The 21,105-nt window shown below is 54.0% G+C and overlaps 8 protein-coding genes across 8 annotated transcripts; 3 read left to right on the forward strand and 5 right to left on the reverse strand.

The window, feature by feature from the left end:
• Positions 1-61: 61 nt before the first annotated feature.
• On the reverse strand, positions 62-996 carry BO82DRAFT_333745 (TNT domain-containing protein; the record flags this gene model as incomplete). Its single annotated transcript, XM_025633232.1, has 1 exon — positions 62-996. The coding sequence occupies one exon, from the start codon at positions 994-996 to the stop codon at positions 160-162; it is 837 nt and encodes a 278-aa protein (XP_025492934.1). The 3' UTR covers positions 62-159.
• An 861-nt stretch (positions 997-1,857) lies between these two features.
• On the forward strand, positions 1,858-4,781 carry BO82DRAFT_431629 (beta-lactamase/transpeptidase-like protein). The gene is made up of 3 exons (XM_025640717.1): positions 1,858-2,463; positions 2,884-3,238; positions 3,322-4,781. Exons 1-3 carry the CDS (start codon positions 1,937-1,939, stop codon positions 4,492-4,494), a joined length of 2,055 nt encoding a protein of 684 aa, XP_025492935.1. The 5' UTR covers positions 1,858-1,936; the 3' UTR covers positions 4,495-4,781.
• BO82DRAFT_413534 (uncharacterized protein) lies at positions 4,672-5,527 on the reverse strand. Its single transcript, XM_025639882.1, has one exon. It carries the CDS (start codon positions 5,464-5,466, stop codon positions 4,849-4,851), a length of 618 nt encoding a protein of 205 aa, XP_025492936.1. The 5' UTR covers positions 5,467-5,527; the 3' UTR covers positions 4,672-4,848.
• A 100-nt stretch (positions 5,528-5,627) lies between these two features.
• On the reverse strand, positions 5,628-6,553 carry BO82DRAFT_391531 (uncharacterized protein; the record flags this gene model as incomplete). The annotated part of the gene is made up of 2 exons (XM_025638574.1): positions 6,064-6,553; positions 5,628-5,719 (listed from the first exon to the last, which is right to left on the reverse strand). The coding sequence occupies exons 1-2, from the start codon at positions 6,410-6,412 to the stop codon at positions 5,628-5,630; spliced, it is 441 nt and encodes a 146-aa protein (XP_025492937.1). The 5' UTR covers positions 6,413-6,553.
• A 2,759-nt stretch (positions 6,554-9,312) lies between these two features.
• On the reverse strand, positions 9,313-11,698 carry BO82DRAFT_353649 (putative galactose oxidase). Its single transcript, XM_025635010.1, has one exon. It carries the CDS (start codon positions 11,672-11,674, stop codon positions 9,365-9,367), a length of 2,310 nt encoding a protein of 769 aa, XP_025492938.1. The 5' UTR covers positions 11,675-11,698; the 3' UTR covers positions 9,313-9,364.
• A 952-nt stretch (positions 11,699-12,650) lies between these two features.
• BO82DRAFT_333753 (Dyp-type peroxidase) lies at positions 12,651-14,575 on the forward strand (the record flags this gene model as incomplete). Its single annotated transcript, XM_025633233.1, has 5 exons — positions 12,651-12,950; positions 13,026-13,411; positions 13,473-13,780; positions 13,849-14,229; positions 14,291-14,575. The coding sequence occupies 5 exons, from the start codon at positions 12,651-12,653 to the stop codon at positions 14,542-14,544; spliced, it is 1,629 nt and encodes a 542-aa protein (XP_025492939.1). The 3' UTR covers positions 14,545-14,575.
• A 1,639-nt stretch (positions 14,576-16,214) lies between these two features.
• Positions 16,215-17,134, forward strand: BO82DRAFT_353652 (class I glutamine amidotransferase-like protein). The gene has a single exon (XM_025635011.1). It carries the CDS (start codon positions 16,313-16,315, stop codon positions 17,027-17,029), a length of 717 nt encoding a protein of 238 aa, XP_025492940.1. The 5' UTR covers positions 16,215-16,312; the 3' UTR covers positions 17,030-17,134.
• Positions 17,056-19,384, reverse strand: BO82DRAFT_61388 (Zn(II)2Cys6 transcription factor). The gene is made up of 6 exons (XM_025641385.1): positions 19,234-19,384; positions 19,100-19,174; positions 18,473-19,036; positions 18,209-18,397; positions 17,886-18,151; positions 17,056-17,831 (listed from the first exon to the last, which is right to left on the reverse strand). Exons 1-6 carry the CDS (start codon positions 19,356-19,358, stop codon positions 17,083-17,085), a joined length of 1,968 nt encoding a protein of 655 aa, XP_025492941.1. The 5' UTR covers positions 19,359-19,384; the 3' UTR covers positions 17,056-17,082.
• Positions 19,385-21,105: the final 1,721 nt, after the last annotated feature.

Raw genomic sequence — 21,105 nt, forward strand, 5'->3', positions numbered from 1 at the left:
GGAAGAGTCGTCAGCTACGCCTCGGGCATCCGCTTGCCTGCTAGAACTCATAATGCTCTTAAATACAATGATTGTTCAAACACCCTGTTGAAGGCCTGTCCCCACAGAACCCACTCAGTCACATTCAACCGGCTAGACAAAGCGCCCAATTTCCTCAGTCTAATGATACATCTCGTTCTCACCCATCACAACCGCGTCCTCCGCCTGCATCCAGGCAGCAGCCCTATACTCTTCATCTGACCCATCATCCTCATAAGTTTTCGCCGCCACCAGCACCAGGGTGCCATTGTCGATCAGCGGTCCCAATCCTGCGGGAACATACCACTGCTCGCCACCCCCGGGTTGACCAAACCACGGCAGCACCTCGCCGTAGAAGGCCCAAAAAGGTCGCCTCACCTCATACTGCCAGTAGTTGTACAGAGTGCTATCGTTGAAGATGTTCAGATTGCTGGGCGGGATCGAACGTTGCGCGAAGGAGGTCTCAGGGCTGGCCAGGTATCCGCCGCGTGGGGACCCAAAGCGATCGACCCGTGTGCCCACCTCCAGCGTTACATTCTCGGGGCAACCCTTGAATCCATCATTCTGAGGGTAGTAGTACTGCGTGTTGTGGTAGGGTCCTGCGGTGAAGTTGGACCAGGTGCAGAGCCAATCGCGCGGGCACTGGCTGTCCAGGGGCTTCCAGTCGACGAAGAAGTCGGTAAAATTGCTGGCGGGCTCGAAGTTGGCCGGCCCCAGCAGACGATTGTTACAGATGCAGTACGAGCAGTAGTAGGATCCAGAGACGGGGTCCGTCGCGTTTGGGGTCACCCCGTCGCAGGGATTTTGGCAGCTGGACGGGTAGTTTTGAATCCCAGTTTCGTCGGGCGCGCCCCCGTGGGATTCCAGTTGAGTGTTGGGAGAAGGGGTGAATGGGCTGGGAGCTGCTTGGGTGAGCAGGCCGAAGAGAGGCAGTGCTAAGCAGAGAAGTTGGGGAAGGTTGGTGGGTTTGGATGCCATTTCGTGGTGGTCAGTAGGATGGCTTTCCTAGGGCTATGGAGGTTGGAGCGGGAGCAAGCGGGTTCGACTGGCGATGGGAGAGGACGACCAGCCGATTACACCGACCTTCTTATACAGGACTGCAGATGGTTGAAGACCGGAGTCTGTCATGCGCATCTCCATACGCTAGAGCCATACGGTATGTGGTTGCCCGCGACAGGAATTCGAGTGTCGAGCTGAGGAATGCTGTCCCTGCGTCCAAGACGGATCAGCAAGAGATGCGCCCTGCCATTCGAAGCTCCCCGCCCAATAGTTTCCCGTCTTGTTTGTCATGAGCAGGGGTTGCAGGGGTCGGACTTTTTCAAGGGTGCCGATACATTGCTTGGCTGCAGACCAGACCATGGGCTCTTTGTCTCGAGACGCTAGAAATGCATCTTAGCTACTTTCAAAGGCTGCAGCACAGCTCGAGGGGACTTGTAGTGGCAGTCGCCTGAATGGTCAGGTGGGAATGGCCAAAGCGATTCTGCCTGCCAAGGGGGGTTGTGCTCATACACGCACATCATACCAGTGCGGCGATGCGCTGGCAGCGGATTAGACAAACGCTAAGCTTCAGCAAGGGTTCTTTCGAACCAAGGACCAGACAACGGACACGATGCTCCATGCATTGTACCATTTAGCTAGAATACAAGGATATACGCCTACAGGGCTGATTCTGATCCTGAGGTGTCGACGGTCGGCCGCTCGTATTCCTAAACAGGAATTGACGGAGCAGCCAATGACGGCCCAGCTGCGAGACACAGCCTCAGGCCCCACGGCGAGATCGGACAAGGCTGAATGAATGAGGGCTCACTTCAGCCGGTATATCATAGTCGCGTCGTTGATGTTAAATCTGGGACAGACAGCCAGATGCCGAGAAATCTCGCAGATATCATATCGTCACATCATCCACATCTCTCTTACCATGTCTCAAACGCGATCTCTCAATGTCGACTTCACCAGCTGGACCGGCAAGCACCTGGAAGTCACCGAGGGGCTTCCCAACCAGAGCACTCTTGTCTACGCCGCTGACCTCAACTTCTGCAAACCGCATATGATTTTCCAGGCCACCGGGAGCGCTCGACTGCCAGCCACCGTCAACTTCCACTCCTTCTCCCGGTCCATCGATGTCAGCGTCAACGGCCACCAGATCGCCTTCAAGCCGCACGGGGTGTTCAAGTATGAAGCGTCCTTCCAGTCGCCGGCTCTCAACGGCCGAGTCCTCACCTGGAAGAACCCCAAATATCTGAATCCCGCGTACCTGGAGTGCCGCGATGAGCACGGCGCTGTCGTCGCCACCTTCATTCCGAATCGGGGTTGGACAATGACCAAGGCGGGTCGACTCGAGCTCGATCTACGTTTACCGAGCGGTCCGGTCACCGATGAAGTCGTGGTTACCGGGCTGGCGCTGGCCTACTATATCATCGTCCAGACCATCGCGGCTAGAGGGTCGTAAGCTACAGCGGGTTGCAATCATATATTTTGAATGATACCTTTGTGTTGATTCTTCGATGTGACGGATGTCATGTGGGGCTGGGAATTAGCATGACACCGTTCTCCCACCCATGGACTGTACAACTATACAATCTTTTGCCACATATCGAAGCTCTTCATCGTTCTCAACACCCTCCAAGCTCCCTAGCATAAATGATAGAACGTGTTGTGACCAAGCGCAAGAAGGCACTAGGGCAAAATAGGCTTACGGTGGCTGAGGCAGGGTGGCACAAGTACAGTACATACCTGGTAAGGCGGGCAGGGCAGATTTACCCCTCCTTTTCCGGTGTGCCCGCTATCCAAGTCTCATCAACCACCACCACACGGCCCATTGAATTGGCTAGGATAGATCGAAGTCCGGTGCTTAAGCATTGCCAGAGCAACTGTCAAGACTGTTCCAATGGATATCATTGATTATTTTCAGTCCACCGAATTCAGCGACCGTGTAAAAAGACTCCTGGAAGAACGTCATGTGCCAGGTCTTGCCCTGGCTATCACCGACCACGGCCGCATTGCTTCAGCAGGGTACGGCAGTGCGTCTTTGGACCCCCCTCAGCCGTGCACACCAGACAGCCTGTTCGATATTGCCTCGGCTTCCAAATCTCTGACCGCAGCTTCCGTGGCCCTGCTGGTCGAAGATGACAAGCAATACCCGGAGGTGCAGTACGAAGCCCCCATGTCGGCTTTGTTACCCGATGACTTTGTCCTACAAGATGCAGCCTACACCGCCGGGGTAACTGTGGATGATATCTTGAGTCATCGAACAGGCATGGCTTCGTGAGAATCAGCGGTCCAAAACTGACACAGACCCTATAGCGGACTGACACCGATAGACACGACTTCTCCTACCTGAGCCCGCGGGCGAGTGCCCCGGATACGGCGCGATCCGTCACCCGCAATCTACGGCATCTGCCCCTCGCTGCCCCCCTCCGATCCAAGTTCATATATTGCAACATGATGTATACTGTGGCGACGCATTTGGTCGAGGAGAAGACCGGGCTACCCTTCGCCGATTTCCTGGAGGATCGCGTCTTCCGACCGCTGGGCATGGCTTCCACCAACCTCCAGCCGCAACGAGCGCGCGATCGAGGACTGACCGATCGTATCGCCACGGGCTACGGCTGGAATGAAGAGCAGGGCGAGCACCGTGGGTTTCAAACGCCAGATTGCCCCGAGGCTCAAGGAGCAGGCTCCATCATCACCAGCGTGAACGACTACATCCGGTGGGTCAAAGCCATGATGCATCGCCAAGGCCCGGTGACGGAGAGCCTCTACAAGGGACTTCTCAGACCACGCTCAATTCAGGACCCCGGGGAAGAGGAGCTCGCGCCGCAGACATCCTTCACCCTCTACGCGGCGGGGTGGGAGATCTACCATTATCGTGGACACGCGGTGGTCTCTCATGACGGCGCAGTCGCTGGCTTTGGCAGTACTCACTTCTTTCTACCGGGATCTCAATTCGGGGCCGTAATCCTTGGAAATTCCGATACGGCGATCCCGGTAGTGGCGGCTGTGGCGAGGGAGTTGATTGACCAGGTTCTCCAAGTGCCCCATGCAGAGCGCCCTGATTGGAATAGCATCGAGTGGACCAGCTGGGAAAAAGAGGACAGCCCTAGCGAGACAGAGCTGCGCGAAAAGCTGTGCCCGGACATGCATGAGCCAGAACCTCAGCAGCTACCTCTCAGCGCGTATACGGGCCAGTATAAGAACTTAGGGTACCATGAATTGTTGGTGGAGGCAAACGAGGATCGGCTGTTTGTCGATGCGACCGATCGTTCCTTTGGGTTTGTACTCACCTTCAATCATGTCGGGGAGCAGTCGAAGTACATCGCTCGTCTGAAAGACTATCTCGACGGATTTGAGATATCAATTGCAGCTGAGTTTGCTCTGGAGGATGGGAAAGCTGTTAGCCTTGGGCTGGGGCTGGAAGAAGAGATGGAGGATTTGGTGTGGTTTGCGAAGGTGGAGGAGGGGGACAGTGATGCCTAAGGCATAAGGAAGTGGACACCCCAGGCATCAACGCAGCTGATACCTGAGGCTGCCACGAGCTGGGGTTGCAAGCGGAGACGGGCGGCAGTATCCCTTCGTCGGTCCCATGGCATCTTGTGAGAGTCATGCTTCGACTACCCACCGGACTAGTTACTCCTCATCTTGTATACTTCATTCTGCCAGGATAGCGACATGAGTAACATCTGTCAAGGCCGGACGGACTATTTCGCTGCGGGGAAGATTACAACAGAAATTAGAATATTTGAGATAGGATCGAGAATAAGATTAAAAAGGGAAATGTTGAAAAGTCTCTATGTTGAGCGTTGAATTGGCCCAAGGAGGCCCTGAGTCTAGCTAGGTCTCGAACACCAGAACAGAGCCAGGGAAGCTCTCGCAGTCCTCCTGGAGCCACTCCTCGAGCATCAGCAATTGGGACCACAAGCTCTCCTGTGCATCCACGGTATGATCGTCGGCCTCGTCCGCCATCAATCTACCAAGGAAAAGTCTTTCATGAATGAAGTCATCGGGGTCGCGCGTGTCATAGTAGACGTGGCTGTTGGGGAGGACGAAGGGGGTTAGGGCAAAAGCGCCTGAGCCTCCGGGGACATCTTCTTCGGCATGATCATCCACCGGGACTTCGTAGAAGAATCCAACCTTACGATTTCCCCAGAAGACCTTCGCACCGTACGGCTCAGGGGGCGCCAATGGCTCCTCACGCTTCATTTTCCACGCTGCACGGGTTAGCGCCTCGGCGACTGTCTCCCAATCCTCGCCACAGGTCTCGGGGTTGAGCAAGATGAGTATCATCCGATCCGTCTCCAGCCCTAGGCTGGCTACTCCAAGTTGTGTCTCGTTTAGGTGAGGCATTTCTACGAGTGACTGGAAGTATCTGGGTTTCTCGTGTGGATCTGAGATCAAATCTTTACCGTTACAATTGAATTGAGGGAAAGCTTGTTCCTTTGAATATATCATGGCCCAAACCGGGCATGGGACTAGTATTTATAGCCCAGCGCCACAGTGTACGAGACCGGACATATAGAGATTGTATACTGCACTGTCCGGAAGATGGTTAAAACTCCGATTCTTTTTTATAGGTCAGCCCAACAGGGCAAGTGAAAGAATTGTTCTACTTCTTACCAGAAAAGGATGGAATCTTCGAGCGGGTGCTTGTTCTCCCTAGCAACGAACTGAAGATATCCGGACAGAATGAAAGATTGGAGGAAAACTACAAAAGAAGAAAGAGCAGTGTTAGTCATTTACGAGATTAGTCATCTCTTGGCCAGGATAGTTCCCAAGCAAACGGTTGAGACAAAGATTAGAGAAATGTGTGAAAAATCTATTTAAGATTGAATAAGACTAGATCAATAAAGAATCAATCGCTTTTAAGGCTACTAGGTCTTCAGGAAAGGTATCTTTAGGCCAGGACGATTGATCCATCCTGTCCCTTGCGGGCCACCAACCAGTTCGAGTCAAAGCGCTTGCACCCTACCAGGTCTTCAAATGCGACGATTTGCATCATGAACCGTGAATCATGGTCCTCCAAGTCCGACACGGGTGCACAATGCGCACAAGTATTGGTAGCATCGGGCGCATAGATCATCTGGAGAAAGGCCGTCTTATGCTCGTACGGGCCACAACCGGGATACCGGTGGAAGACCGAGCCATCAGTGCCTTTCAAAGGGAAAGACGTCAGGGCTAAGTCGCCCGGGGCCTCGAAATAGAAGCCAACCTGGTTATCACACCGGACCATCGCTCCATAAGGGCCCAGATGAGTATCCTCCACAGATGACCCCGGCCGGTCAGTCCGATTTGCGTTAATGGTGGCTCGTTCGCGCTTCTTTTGCCAAGCAGCAGAGGTGATCTTCTGGCCGATCATCTCCCAGTCGTTCCCACACGCCTGGGGGTTTAGGCGGACCATGATAATCCGACCCTGTCTGTATTCGGCCACCCCGCATTCCGTTGGATCGATATTCGGCACCCCGTATGGCTTGTCTTCAGATTGAGTCGAGGCCTGGTTTTTTTTTGAAGATACCCATGATGGCTGTGGTGTTGTGATGAGGGCTGATTCTAGACTGTACTCTAGGTTGATGTTGTAGAGATGGTTTGATGGCTTGAAGCTAAATATGTCCAGCACGAAGATGGCTGTAGTACTTATACCCAGCAGTCGGGGCTTATGGTGCTGAGCATGAAAGATTAGAATACACGTAGAAGGCACGTGAAACGTCTGTATGCAATTATCCTTTCTTTGTGGCAGATCGCCTTTCAGGCTATCTTATAAAGGGAGGTACTTAAAATACACAAAGAACATGGTCATTCACACCAAGTCAGTCTCGGATCCAGCCAATATCCTTCATTGATCACGCAGCAGAGGGTAACGGAAAGGAACAAGGTAAACAAAGACGACAACAATGATTGGGTGAATGAAAGGTGCAGGTACAATGGCACTGAACAATAGAGCTGAGCCTCGGTTTGAAAGGTCCTTCCAGCCAATGAGCCTGTACAAAGACTTTTGCCATACCGACCTTCGTTAGTGCTGACAAGAATGTACGTGCACAGAGAACGCTTTCCCAAGGGTCAGACGAGACGTGACTCGAAGATAATGCTCTTACATGGGGTTGGTCATTTAGCATGGGCTGGAGGTAGATTGATATAGTCGGTGCACCGAATACGGATCCTGGACCGAGTCAATGTGTCTCGAGCTTGGGGCAGGTTCTTGAGACCTTTGGCCAGGATTGGGTGTACAGACACACGGCAACATCATACCTCCTACGAAGACTTGCAGGAGTGATATGCTTAGTCTTACAAGAGCCTCAGAGCCCAGATACAAACGGGAAGAGGAAGAATATCAAGTCTCTAGAGGCGTTCTATGGAGGACTCAGATGGATCTGGAGGGTAGCAAGGAGATAACATTGGACAAAAGGATTGTACGCCCAAAGTAGCAGATTATAGGCTATACTAAGTCTCACACCGGCGCTGAGAGGTGTGAGATGGACAACTCAAACTGAAAAATTACAACGCTGTTTACAAGGATCAGATCATAGCTGAGAGGTTAATTCTTATTGATTTAAGGGTGGTGGGATAGTGATACTGTACCTACGATATACAGTACCAGACCTTCAAGTAAGGCTAGCAATCCCACACTTCTCCTTGTACATTACAATGAACCGTTTAGGGGGAAAGGGCTTGTCCCAGAGCTCGACGGCCCTAACCCGGAGTTTGTGTTTCAACTCTTTTTCCGGCCACCCGGACTCCGAAAGATTGTCGGGCTTATCCGAGTACATCTTGCGAATGAAAGTGTCATGATACGCTTTCTCCGGGCCGTCGTGTTGAGGATATTCGTCGAACTCATGGATCCAGTGGGTCAAAGTAGACCTAGACTTATCATCTGCCTCGGACTCAACCGGGGTGTCGATATAGAATTGAGTCTCCCGGCCTTTACACTCGACGATCGCCCCATAGGTTCCAGCGTAATACCGGCGGAGAATTGCTTTCTCTCGCTTCATCTTCATCGCCTCACTAGCAAGCTTCCTGCCGATGCGCATCCAGTTGTCGCTAACTGCCTGATGGTTGAGAAAGACCCAAACGATTCGCGATTTTCCTCCCCAGATTCGAGCGTAATCAGCCACGCCCCACTCGGTGTGATCGAGATTAGGTCCCGGGAGTGACGAGACCGGTTGATATTAAAGCTAGGTTGGGAAGACATGGTGGTAATGGTAGTGTCGTTGAAAATGTTGGTTCTCTGTTTGAGGGCGCTGTTGTGTAGATGAATTGGGAGCTAAGAGTGTGAAGACAGTTGATTCAGACGGGGGATTCGACTCGATTCTATACCCATCTATGGGACCTCTGGGCCTCTGTCATTGACTATACAAAGCTCTAAGTATTGCCTTGTATTTGATCTGTTGAAAGCTTCTACAAACAGGGTCTGAAAGAAACGTCCTGAAAGAGCCGTTGTAGAACCAGGATAGACTAAGAATCGTGCGTCAATCGATGGATTCACCCGGCACACAACCTGCTTCCCTGACAGAAAGACAAGGGGGGTCCTCCAGCCTATGCCAGGGCTCTGCCAGGGCTCTGCCAGGCGCGGTGTGGTCGAACAATGGCCTCTCTTTTTGTTTGTAGCCCTTGAATCTCCGGCCGCGTGAAAGATATAAATTCACTCCTTTGTTCCAAGACAAACAAGGCATTGTTCTCCCATCTCCCTCACTTCCACAAAAATGTCTTTCACTGTTCATCCTAGGCTTCTCCATCTGACTTCTCTTTCTCCTGAGCAACGCAGCGAGCGGGAGAAGCCGGTTGTGATGGTGTCACCGGAGGATGAAGCTTACCCCTTGGTTACCTGCGGACTATGTCAGGCTTACCACCACCCCAATCCGCGGGCGCGATTCTGGCAGTGCTGGCGACGGAGCTGCCAACGCACCTGGCACACCTACTGCATTGGTCGGTCGATGGTAGAGCAGAGCATCGCCTTCGGATGTCCGGCTTGTGGCTCTGGGTGGAAAATCGGCAGTCATCCCAGTGATCCCCTCGAAGCCGTTCACCACGGTCCTGCGCATCCTCACGACTATTGCTATCATCAGGAGACTACTAGAGTGTGGATTTGCATGTATAAAACTGGGGGAGCCGTTTGTAGGCGGCGGTTCTTCAGTGAGCACACTCTCCGAATGCACCATCGGCTGGAGCATATGCTGCTATTCCGAGTCCATCACTGATGCCTCCGTAGATGGCTTCCAGGTCACGCTGATTTCCGTCGTTCTCACGGTGGCCCGTTAGAGCTGCCCGCGTGAGAATTACATCAAAGGCTAAGATAGAACAAAATGACGCTTTCATTGTACATCACAGCTCTACTAAAGAAACCATGAAAATTTTCTAGCTAAGCCTGCGAGACCAGCGCACCCTTCCAGTTCTTCCAGAACTTGCCGGCCGAAGCGAACATGATGGCGATGACGCCCATCACCTCGTTATCCTCGTCGCAGTCCACCGTTACTCCGACATGACCGTGGCTGACGTGCTTTTCCTCCGCCTCCGAATCCTCCAAGTTGGACACATACTCGGGAGGCGAGGCCAGCTCCACCTTGACCATCTTGGCCATGCTGGGAGTGCCCCTGGCATCCATGGCAAACAGCATATACCACCCCGGCAGGATGACACCAGGGTCCTCGGGGAGACGAGCACTGTATTGCAGATGACCCACGCGCTTGAGGGTGTCGAGCGGAATGCGACGCTGGTCGGTGTTGACCGTGTGAGTGGTGGTTCCGACACGAACCAAGGAGGCCGTCTCGATGAAGTCGTCGGTCTTGAATCGGATCTGCTCGCCGACGGTGACGCGGTGTCCGTCCGAGAGGCTGGTGATCTGAGGCCGACGAGCCTTGTTGCCGTTCTCATCGAACAGGTAGGGGGGCGAGTAGATCTCCGCGTCGTAGTGGTTGGCCGTGCAGTTACCGCACAGCCCACCGCCACCGTTCAGCACCGTCGCGTCGGGCAGCAGCATGGAGATACTGTGATAGACGCGCTTGATGTTGTTGCGGGTCAGCTCGTGGAAGGTGTCGGTGGCCGGGTCGTAGAGCTCCGGGGTGAAGTTGATGTCGCCCTCGTGGAAGGGCTTGCCCCAGCTCTGGCCACCGGCAATGAAGACGGTGCCATCGGGCAAGACCACGGAGGTGTGGAAGACGCGCTTGTAGTGCATGCCCCCTGCGCCGTCACCCCGGGGACCCTTGCCCGCGACCACCACCTCCGGGTCCTTGTAGGCATCGCCCAGGGTGATGAGGTGGGCGTTCTTGGAGCCATTGGAGCCGTCATAGTGACGCTGACCACCGAAAGTCAGGATCTTGCCTCGCGTGGCATCGTACATGACAGCGCTGCCGGACATGGAGTCGTGGTCCTGGCCACGCTCGCCGGCCTCTTCCCACGAGCCCCGGACGCGGCCCTTGCGATCCGTGTCGTCCACGTTGTACCAGTGCATCATCTTGCTGGGCCCCGCTTGGAACACGCTGGCCTTCTTCCAGCCAAACAGCCAGCCGTGGTTGTCCGCACGCCAGGCGCCCAGACGATCATCGGTCATCATGGGCTCGACCTTGGCGTTGCTGCGCGTCTCCCAGTGGGCGTTGGGGCCGGGGTAGTAGACCTCACCATTCTTCTCGACCTTGTCGCCGCCACTCCAGGACCCTCCGATGACGAAGATGCGCCCGTCGGACAGGGTGGTAGACGACTGGTAGCCACGGGGGGTCTGCATGGCGGGGCCCTTGTTCCAGGCGGTGCCATTGTACACGCTGGTGCGACCCGAGTCGGCACCCCCGCTGACCACAATGTTGCCCTCGAGGTCCATCGAGGTGCCCGGGCAGAACATATCGTGCTTGGTCTCGAAGACCTCACTCTGCGTGATGATGCCGCTGCGGTTCATAGTGGTGGTCAGCGTCTTGCCCCCCGGGGAGGCGAAGAACTGGTCGTCCGCCCAGGCCGACCACATGATGATGTTCCCATGCTGCTCGACGGCCGAGGAGACGGGGACAATGGGGAGATCTAGCGTGGGTCCCCAGACACCCCCCTTGCTGGGGTCGGCCTCGGGGAAAGTGCCTTCGATGTAGGCGTAGACGGCCATGTTGGAGATGGAGATCTGTCCGTTTCTCGTCTGACTGTGGGGGTGGGACTCGGTCTCGGCCACCAGTTTGACGAAGCGCGCCGGGGTTGGGATGAAGGCGGACATCTTGGGGCTCTTGTTGGACCCCCAGGTGCCGTAGGCGACCTCGGTCCAGTTGTGTCCATCGGGCGACAGCAGGATGCGGTGCTCACCAATCTGGCCGTCTTCGGCTTCGAGGCGCGGCAGCATGGTCACGCCCGAGACATAGTGTTCCTTGCGCAGGTCAATACGGATCCAGGACGGCTCTTGCTCGTTGGGACTGCTGCTCCAGTAGCGGTCGGTGCGGTCGTCGATGGCGTACTCGCAATTGTGGGCCTTGTCCCGGCTGGAACACTGCACCTCCCAGTTCTCGGAGGCATTGTCGGAATTGGTCTTGGGGATGAGGTACGAGTCCGCCGGCGGCGATTGATACTTGACTATTCCTGAGGACTGCTTGGCAATTGCAATCTCATCCGCCTCGGAGGACTCGTAGGCATATTCCGGGGGCATGAAGGCATTGACTGCGACTGCCCCCAGCAGGAGGCCTGCCGCCAACCGGAACTTCATGTTGAGTAAAAAGATGGAATGCGGTGGTGGATGGGGTGAAGCTGCAGACGAGACGACGGTGTTATCAATATATACCCCTTCGATATCTAACTTACCTCCCCCTATAACTCATCCGCAGCCAGACTGGCGGGAATGCGGTCAGTGGCTGTCTGACCAGTGACTGCCAGTGGGTGCCAGTGGAGATTCAGCTCGCCACCGACACCATGTCGAGGTAGAGATCGACCGTGATGTGACTGATGTGACGCGAATTGGAGATGGTTTCCGGTTGTATCTCGATAGTGCTGAGCTGTGCTGAGAAATGCCCAGGAGGTGCAGTTGCAGGCACTCGGCAAACCTGCTTGGATCTGAGCAGTGGATCTTGCCAAGCCTGCCCGAGCGGACGGTTCGGTCCCTGGCCTCCGGGAAGCGGCGCCATGGTTCCGATTCAGCGTACACATGGTACTCCTTCTGGCGATGTATATCGATGTGTTTATGTTTATGGATATGGATAAGCAGGGTAGGGAGTATGTCGAGTATGGGTTGACCATACACCATCAGTACTTCCTCAACCCATTTCCTCTATCAGCAGGCTCAGCAGGATCACCATCAATGGCCCCACAGTTCAGCTCCGCACAACAAATGACGCAGTCGGCGTCCAAGCGACGCGATCGACAGTTCGTCACCGCAGCAAAGTGGAGGGATCGACATCCACCACTTCGATAGATCAGTTTCGCCCGTGGGGCCCGCCTTCTGCAGACCACTCCGCCGTCCACAAATGACCATTCACTTGATTACGGCGGATCTTCTTCTCAGCTGAGGGGTATGACGAAGACGGCATTGCCAATGAAGGGGTTATGAGAGGTCACCGTGCGAGACACCGGATGTGCACCCTCAACTCAGCTGCCAGCTGAAGCGGCAGACATAAAAGGTTCTTCGGGGCGGGTCTGTTCGCTGTTCGTCTGGCCTTGCACAGACAGAGCGAGAGACCATCGTCACTATGCGTGCCCCAGAGACGGTCGACACCGACAACATCCAGGGGAGCATCTGGCCCCGACTGCCCAAGCACTTTGAATCCTACTTGTTTTTCAAGATCACCGACAAGGCCAAGTTCCGCAAGCACCTGCGGACCCTGCTGGACAACCATGAAATCACCACCGGCACGCAATGCGCGGACCACCTACGCGGAGTGGGAGAGTTCGAAGAGGCCTCCGCGCAAGCCCGACGCGATGTCCCCGAGCCCTATCGGGTGCCCTTCACCGCGGTGAATGTGGCCTTCACCCATCTCGGGCTGCTGAAGGTTGGCCTCAAAGCCCCCCCCGTTGCTTTCGGTTCTCTATTTCAAGGCTCTAACGTCCGAAATTCCGGGTTCTAGGTCGAGCGGCCCGAGGTGGAGGTCGAGTTTGCCAGAGTCCAACAGGAAGACCCCGACGAGTATTGCCGCGACCGGATCAATGAGGGTCTTTTCGAAAAGGGCATGTTCGATGACCTGGTCTACGAGGGCGCCGACAGCCCCCCCGCGTTACACCCCGACTTCCGGGCCCCCGAGGCCAATCTGGCCAAGGAAGACCCTCTGCAACGGTGGGACTGGCGGGTCGATGGCGTCTTCATTGTGGCGGCGCACAGTGCCAAGGCTCTCCGCCGGAAGATCGTGGACGTCGAGGATGCCTTCTACGTGGGCGATGCCAATGAAAACAGCATGAAGATCGCCTTTCGCCGCGACGGTCAAACCCGACCCGGGGCAAACCGTGGCAAGGAACAGTACGTGTCTTCGAGGAACCTCCATGACCTCAGCATAGATCAACTAACGTGCTGCCCGCAGCTTTGGCTACGAAGACCACATCTCGCAGCCCAAAATCCGCGGGCTGGATCCGACCCCGGCCCCGGGGGAGCCTCATGCCTGTCCCCCGGGGTATATCTTCCTCGGGTTTGAGGGGGACCCTAACAAAAAGCGAGGCCCGGCCTGGGCCAAGGAGGGCAGTTTCCTGGTCTTCCGGCAGTTGGACCAGAAGGTCCCCGAGTTCGAGAAGTTCCTCGAGGAGAAGGCTTCGCAGATTCCAGGCCCCAACTACGCGGGGCCTAATGGTCCGGCAAAGCTGGGTGCCCACCTGATGGGTCGATGGAAGAGCGGTACGAACTCTCCAGATCTCGATGTCAGCGTTCGATTCTCCCACCAAAGCCAGACTGATCAAGCATAGGTGCTCCCGTGGTGCACGCCTACGACGAGGATAAGCCCGAGCTGGCCTTCAACAACACGTTCGACTTCCGACCCAAGAAGAGCATCAAGAGCTGTCCATTTGCGGCGCACATCCGCAAGATGCGCCCTCGATCCGATAAGAAACGCGACGTGGGGACGGAAGAAGACGGGGATGAGACCGCCCTGCCCGAGCCCGACAGCGATGAAGAAGAGGCCGAAGGACAGGAAGAGGATGCCAGCGTCATTCTTCGACGAGGGATTACCTTTGGTCCGGAACTGACCGAAGACGAGAAGCGGCTGCGGAAGACCATCGAGCACCGCGGCATTTACTTTACCTGCTATCAGAGCCTGATCCGGGATGGATTCAATTTCCTTATGACTCGTACGTGGTCACTGCCTCAACAGCTTAACCCGAGTGACGCTATGAATGCTAACAGACACAGGCTGGGCGAGCAACGCCTCCTTCCCCGAGTACAAGACCAAGACCTTCCCCGATGGGCCGGGCATGGATCCCTTTGTCAACCAGAGGCTTCGCAAGGATCATCCCGAGGGCCACATCAGCCTGTATGACGGAGAGAACCCCAACAAGACGGTGAAACTGAACCTGGGGATCAGCCCCTGGGTGGACCAACGGGGAGGAGAGTATTTCTTTACGCCCTCGATCAGCGCGTTAAGGGAGCACTTTTCGACGGCTTGAGGGCCTTTGCCGTGTAGTTAGCTCTATAGACAAGATAATACAAGATGATACGATTTCCAAACACGGTGTTCACTGTAATGTCTTTACTTACTTGTCTTTTGCTTCTGGCCATGGATCGAGCCACGCGGGGTCGAGCCGCAGACATCTTTCATATGCCGTCTGACGGTGTCCCGCCGAGAGAGTATCTTGTGACACTTGGGGCAAAAGTAACACTCATATTCATGTTGTTGGCGATGGTGCCGTTGTAAGCCCCGGAGGAAAGTATATACTCGGCCACATGGTCCGCCATCGACCTCGATCATGCATCTCCAACCACCATCATCCACACGATAGCTCAGAGGAAGTCCATCGAATCTTGTCTGTTCTCCTTCCGGTTTCGCTTTGCCCATGATTGTGAGATGTCGGTGTTGATGAAGATTCAATTCACCCAGAGAGGAGAACGTCCGGCCACATAGTCCCCGATTGAGGGCCATCTTGCATTTCCAGAGATCGCTATCAACGAGATAATCAAAACCAAGCTCGGTCTGGCCATCTTTTGCATGGCTTATAATCGTATACGAGCCATCATGATCCACCCGATAGCTACCATGGAGGCAATTTGGTGTAGATTGCTCAGGAAGGGGATGAGCAGCGCTCTCTCGCGGAGTTGTGGGGGTTGCCATTTTTCGTGTAAGTGTTGGGTTTGGCTCAATATGTTGAGATGCTCCTACTAGTTCTCACCAGGTACAACCAGAGGTATGTGTCTATATATAATTGATTGCAATGGAAAAGAGGTCATGACAGAGGATAACAATACACAAAGCCCTTGTTCTGGGATCTTTGTTTGTAATCTACCAGCACAGCCCCACAAGGAGACTTGAAAACATTCTCTTTCCACCATCCTCTTGACGATTGACGACAGGGGGATGACAACGCAAAGTAAGTAGAATCTCCCGTACTTGCTCTTTTCCAGAACAATGGTTGCCGTAGGCTAGAATGAAGCCATCAACTCCGTCCACAGACAACAAACCGTATCCTCGCCATGGTGGGGTATAGATATGCATAGTTACAGTTAGCCGACTAAGCAAATATCATCATCTAATCGACCACGTCTTCGACAACAACCCTCCAGCAATAAACCCAACAACATCACTTGGAACCATCAACATGGGCAACTTCGAAATCCTTCCCGTCACTCTCGATAGCACCGAGAGTGGCGTCGGGCCACTTGAGACGACCCGAAGGTCGGGCGATGGGGATGCCTGGAAGGCACACTGTTTTATCCTGGTGAGCGAACTGTCTCGAGGGGGACTCACCACTGAGACCAAGCTGGTGCAGCTTGAGGTTTTGCTCAAAGCAGCGGTTGACGCGGATCTAGGGGTGTGACAGGTCTGCACCAACCCACACCTTGTTACAATTCGCTATCTTCACTACCAATCGATGATTGACTATATCTTCCATTCTTTGCTATTCTTGACCTCGGACTTTGATCTTTGTTGACTTTGAGGGTAAACTGACAACTAACTATACGGCACGGGATCTCCAATTTCCCCGTGGCCCGTGCCAAGAAGGCCGACCGCGGCGGACGGAACCCTTCCAACCACCCGCTCCGCGCTGATGATATCCCGAAAATGGGAGTACTTAAGCACTTCCACCTCCACCTCCTACCTACTCCCCAGCAGTATTGGGTAGTATCAAGCATCCAATTTCAAACAGGCCTCATCTGATCATTTGATCCAATTCATTTAGTCCTTCCCGTCTACCCAGTATCCACAGGCCTTTCACCAAAATGGCTCCTATCCACGTTGGCTGCCCACTCTTCGATTACCAGACCATTGACGTAATTGGACCCTGCGATCTGCTCAATTCGGCGAGTAAAATGCTCCTGGAGGGGATCAATTATTACGCCCCGGTCGACCCAAACCTTTTGGCCAAGGCGCCCGAGTTCGTCTTCCACCATATCGGCGAGACCATGAAGCCGGTGCACCTGCTTACGAGCTCCGTGACCGTCACGCCCACGGTGGTGGTGGACGACGTCCCTGATTTGGACATCCTCATTGTCGGGGGCGATATCCCGGCCACGACCAAGCTTCCTCCCAAACTGCAGGACCTCATTCGCCGCCATGCAGCCTCTGGAAAGTTACTGTTTACGACCTGCACCGGAGCCGCGGTGGTGGCAGCCACTGGCGCTCTAGACGGCCGAAGGGCCACCGTCAACAACCTCGAATATAACTGGATTAAGAAGCAGTACCCGAACGTTAAGTGGACAAAGGAGAAGAAGTGGATTGTGGACGGCAACATCTGGACGGGGAGTGGAGCTTTGGCGGGAATGGACATGGTCGCCCACTGGATCAAAGAGACTTATGGGCTCGACTTGCTGATTCAGGCGGCATTATCGCTGGATTACGAACCACGCGATGTGGACGGACTGTTCAATGTTCTCCCTCAGCGGTACGATTCGACCGGAAACAAGATTTCCACCCATGTCTTTCCCGACGAGGTCTGAGGGCACGCGATGCTGAACTCGAAGTGGCGCAGGTTGGAGGTCAGGGGCACGGATCACTTGTCAAAGTTCGGAGGAGCACCTGTCATACTAGAGAATGTATCCATCCGGAATAGATCGCCCCATAACTCCTCATCTTCAATCCTCTGGACTTCTGTAGCAACCGCGCTCGGTGGGCTGGGTACATCGTGAGCTGCGGCGACGTGACGCATAGAATACCGCACTGCCGGGCAGCGGTGCAGCCCTAGAGTAGAGGAGGCGCTGCGATTCCAAGGCGCAAGCTCGTGGTGTGCATGGCGGCTATTACCCCCCTGTGCGCCCTTCTCGGTTGCCAATGTATAGGATGTTCTCACACTTTCCATGATCTCCGGCAGCCGCGCAAAGAGGCTCTTGGTGGGTATTTGCCTGTCCGTCAAAGGCTTGATAGCCTGGAACTGGGACAGCAGTTGACCAATGTATTCTTGTAGATCCACAGTCTGTCGTGCGAGGTCAACGTTCCACTGGGGCACTTCCGGCAGTCCCACGGACAACCTGTACAGCACAAAGACGACCAGAACAACCTGGTACCATGTAGAAAATGGGAAGCTGCCTTGCTCCGCAACCGGAAGGGCGCAAAATATGTCGAGATAGCCTTGTGCAGAACTGACACATTCGATCAGGTTGCTGATGACCCGTGGATGTGCAGACAAGATGGTAGACGCTTTTTCTCCTTCTCGAGATGGAGGTCTTCTCTGCCCGTAGCAATACACCAATCCCATTTCTTTAATACGGATTTTGACGGCATAATAGCGATCAATCAGCAACACTGGAATTTGAAGTCAGCTAACTTGGACGTCACGAGGCCTTGAGAACAGCCTACCGTTGTTGCAAAGATCTGTTGATAGAGAAGACCACCATTCGTCTAACCATGTTGTAAATCGTTCAGCATGGATGTACAAGCGAGGGCTATGAATACCTTCTGATCGGTGAGTCTCGCAGACATCTTCAGTAAATTGTAGGACCTGCGTTATCGGATAGATCAAGTGGTCGGTCTCAAATTCTGGTTCCCGCTGCAGCAGCATCGCGCATTGAAGCATGTCCTTGTGGAATCGGAGGTTATTGGGCTTTCCCGAGGCCAATGCAATGCTGTCAGAGTAAGCTTAATACTATGCGCGCCTATCAAGATATCACATGGCATCTTACATGCTAGACATGTAATAACAGCCCAAATAAGCTCGGCATGCATCCCGAGCATAGGGATCACTCAGTTCATTTCGCTGCTCGACTATTTCGGCCGTCTCTTGGTCAAGTCGCAGATCAATGGCCATGCTGATCGCAATGTGTAGGTACTGGTATTCTTGTTGACTCCCTGGGACAAAAGAGAAATGGAACCTGGCAATAGTCAGGCTGCTAATACCCCGAACGGACGACAAAGACCAGTAGGGGCTACGGGAACTGAGATCTTACCACGCAAGGTGGACAAGTAATCCCTGGAGCAGATCTAAGTCCTTCTCGCCAGCTATGACAGTCCGCTGGCTGAGGGAATCTCTAAATTGTCGGATCAGAGCGTCTTGAAGATGGCAGTAGCTTGATGAAGCAGCGCCGAGAGCTGCAAGCAATAGGAATGGGCGACTTTTAGCCATTGATGCAGCAGTACAGGCGCTTGGGAGTCGCACAAACGGGAAGTAGGATGCCATGCCGCGGAATATGTCCAGCAGATGCTCAAGGACGACAGGACTGAGTCCTAAACTGGTCACCCACACGGGATCTATAGCAGTAGAGGCGTCCCACGGTGTTCCCATAGTATTCTGGTGTTCGCCTGGCTCCGGGCCTGTGACCATTGCAGGACTAGGAAGGACATCTTCGCTCATCCACTCGACTGCTTGGTGGGGCCTGTCACCGGGATAATTGGTCATTGCAGGCGGTCCAGAATCGTCATCAAGCGGTGTTCGGACCTCAGTAAGGGGACCACTCGAGCGCGAAAGAAGACCAATTATATTGGTGAGTTTGGTCTCAAGATCGACCAGTCGCCTCCATCCCCACCCTATTAGCCTAACTGTCCTGTTGACTGGATTGTTCTCTAGGGGCACTCACGGTTTCGCTCGTTGTAGAACTCGAGCTCGCTGTCTCGGCGCTGGAAAAACACACTGAGAGTTTGATCTGGCACATCTACCGAAATTAGCCCGGAATTGATGAAATACATGCCCAGGTAGATAGGTGACCCGTACTTAGAACAAGGCTGTCCCTCTCCGGATTGGACACATTTCACCTTGAGGACACGGCACTTTTCGCATGCAGGTGTCGCTTTCTTCCCCAGAAGAGGCGTGTGCCCCGTTATGGCGTTATTCATCATCAGCCACTCACTGTTCTGTGATTCCGTACTTGTAGCGCAGGGGATGAAGGGGCTTCAATGCGCTGAGACACAAGACACCTGGCAGAAATGTCAGCTGACAAATCAACCCTCCACCCCTCACCTTCGCCTGCGGATCATCTGGCCGCGTAGGACAACAAATGATACATACCTTATGTAAGATGTCCAACTGTAATCGGTCCCTGTACTGTCAGACCATTTCTATAGCCACTGGGTCATTTGATACCGCATCTAGAAGGCCCAAGGTCAGAATCTGCTGTCAATAAGGTTACTATTCTGGGCTGACTGGCTCGGCGGAAGAGATGGTGGAAGTTCCCAATTTTCAACCTTACAGGCTATGAATGACATACTCTGTTGTCGCCAGAGCCTTACAGCGCCATATAGATAGGGCGATTAGCCTTTGAAATAGCCGCTCTTAGTACCAAGCCGGCTTTCCTAAATTACTTTCCTATTCACATCCCAACCACCGACACTACTCTAACAACCTTCTTAGTGTTACTAAAATTCAAATGGAATGGAAAATACAATACTTTCCCCAACATGCTATAATATGGCTCGGCAACAACGAATTTAAGGCGAGAAACCCGACTGACGTGCAGTTAGTGGGTTGCGGCGGCGCTTCAGAAGCCTTGGTCTATACAGCACGGGCCCATTTAAACGCTGTCCATGCCACCTGGGTATTCCACCATCACTGCGGCAATGAATGGTTAGCCGAGGGGATTGCGAGTGCCTTGTCTCATCTGGCGCTGCAAGTCGTCCAAGTAGACGGATCATCCTTTGCCAATCAGCCCAGACAGGAGTGTGAGGCTGGTGCATCCGTGCGCAAGGTGTGGTTGTCGATGGTTAGCAACAAGAAGATGGCGCTGGCTTAGAAAAGAGGTGCATCTGTTGTGTCTGGTATTTTCCCTCTGTGTCTCGACTCAGAACAACTGATATTATACTCTTGCCTCTATTGTTCCTGTTCCAAGCCTCTGTCCACTACACCCGGTCCACCATCTGATATCACCAGCCTACATCCCACCACGACAACGACAACATGTCCAGCACAAAAAATGCTTGGTGTGCGGTCTTCAACCCCTCCTTCGACACCGTAGCCGTGTCCTTATACATACGCCGCGGCCGAATTTTACCACGATCCCCCGTCATTGATTGCGACTACTTTGTATAGGCGGTCAAAAAGAATATTTGTGCACGCACGAATTTCATCCTTGCTCGGTAAGGGGGATTCAGGAAGCGAGTTGCTGATAAAAAGCAGCGGTTCCGGGTCCCAGACCATTACGAGGGGCTTGAGGGTGGTTTGGGGGGGTGCGCTGGTGGTAAGGCAAGGAGTTGAAAGAAGAAGTTAATGGGCGGCTACGACCAAGCCAACGGGAGGGGTCATCGGTGACAACTCACGTGCTGCGCTTATCACGTGACTCGACCAGCAGCCATGCGACTGTGGCGGTGCATTGAACATTCCCAACGAAGACTCCCGCGCGCGGTATCTCTGCAATAAGTCGGCGACAATGTGTGGCTGGAGATCATCGGTAGACGGCAGATATTTTGATTCTGAGGCGCTGCTGACAATCAATTAATAAGTACACCGAGTAGAAGTAAAGGGGTTTCAGCAAAGTGGTTGTTGTGTTTTCCAACCGGTACTTATATTTGCATATCGATTGGAAAAGACCTACTTAAATACTCCAAGAGTTCCTAAGGCACCAATAGGTGGATGCCTGACGGGCCAAGGCGA

The sequence above is a fragment of the Aspergillus uvarum genome (genome assembly GCF_003184745.1).
Source record: "Aspergillus uvarum CBS 121591 unplaced genomic scaffold BO82scaffold_21, whole genome shotgun sequence".
NCBI lineage: Eukaryota > Fungi > Ascomycota > Eurotiomycetes > Eurotiales > Aspergillaceae > Aspergillus > Aspergillus uvarum.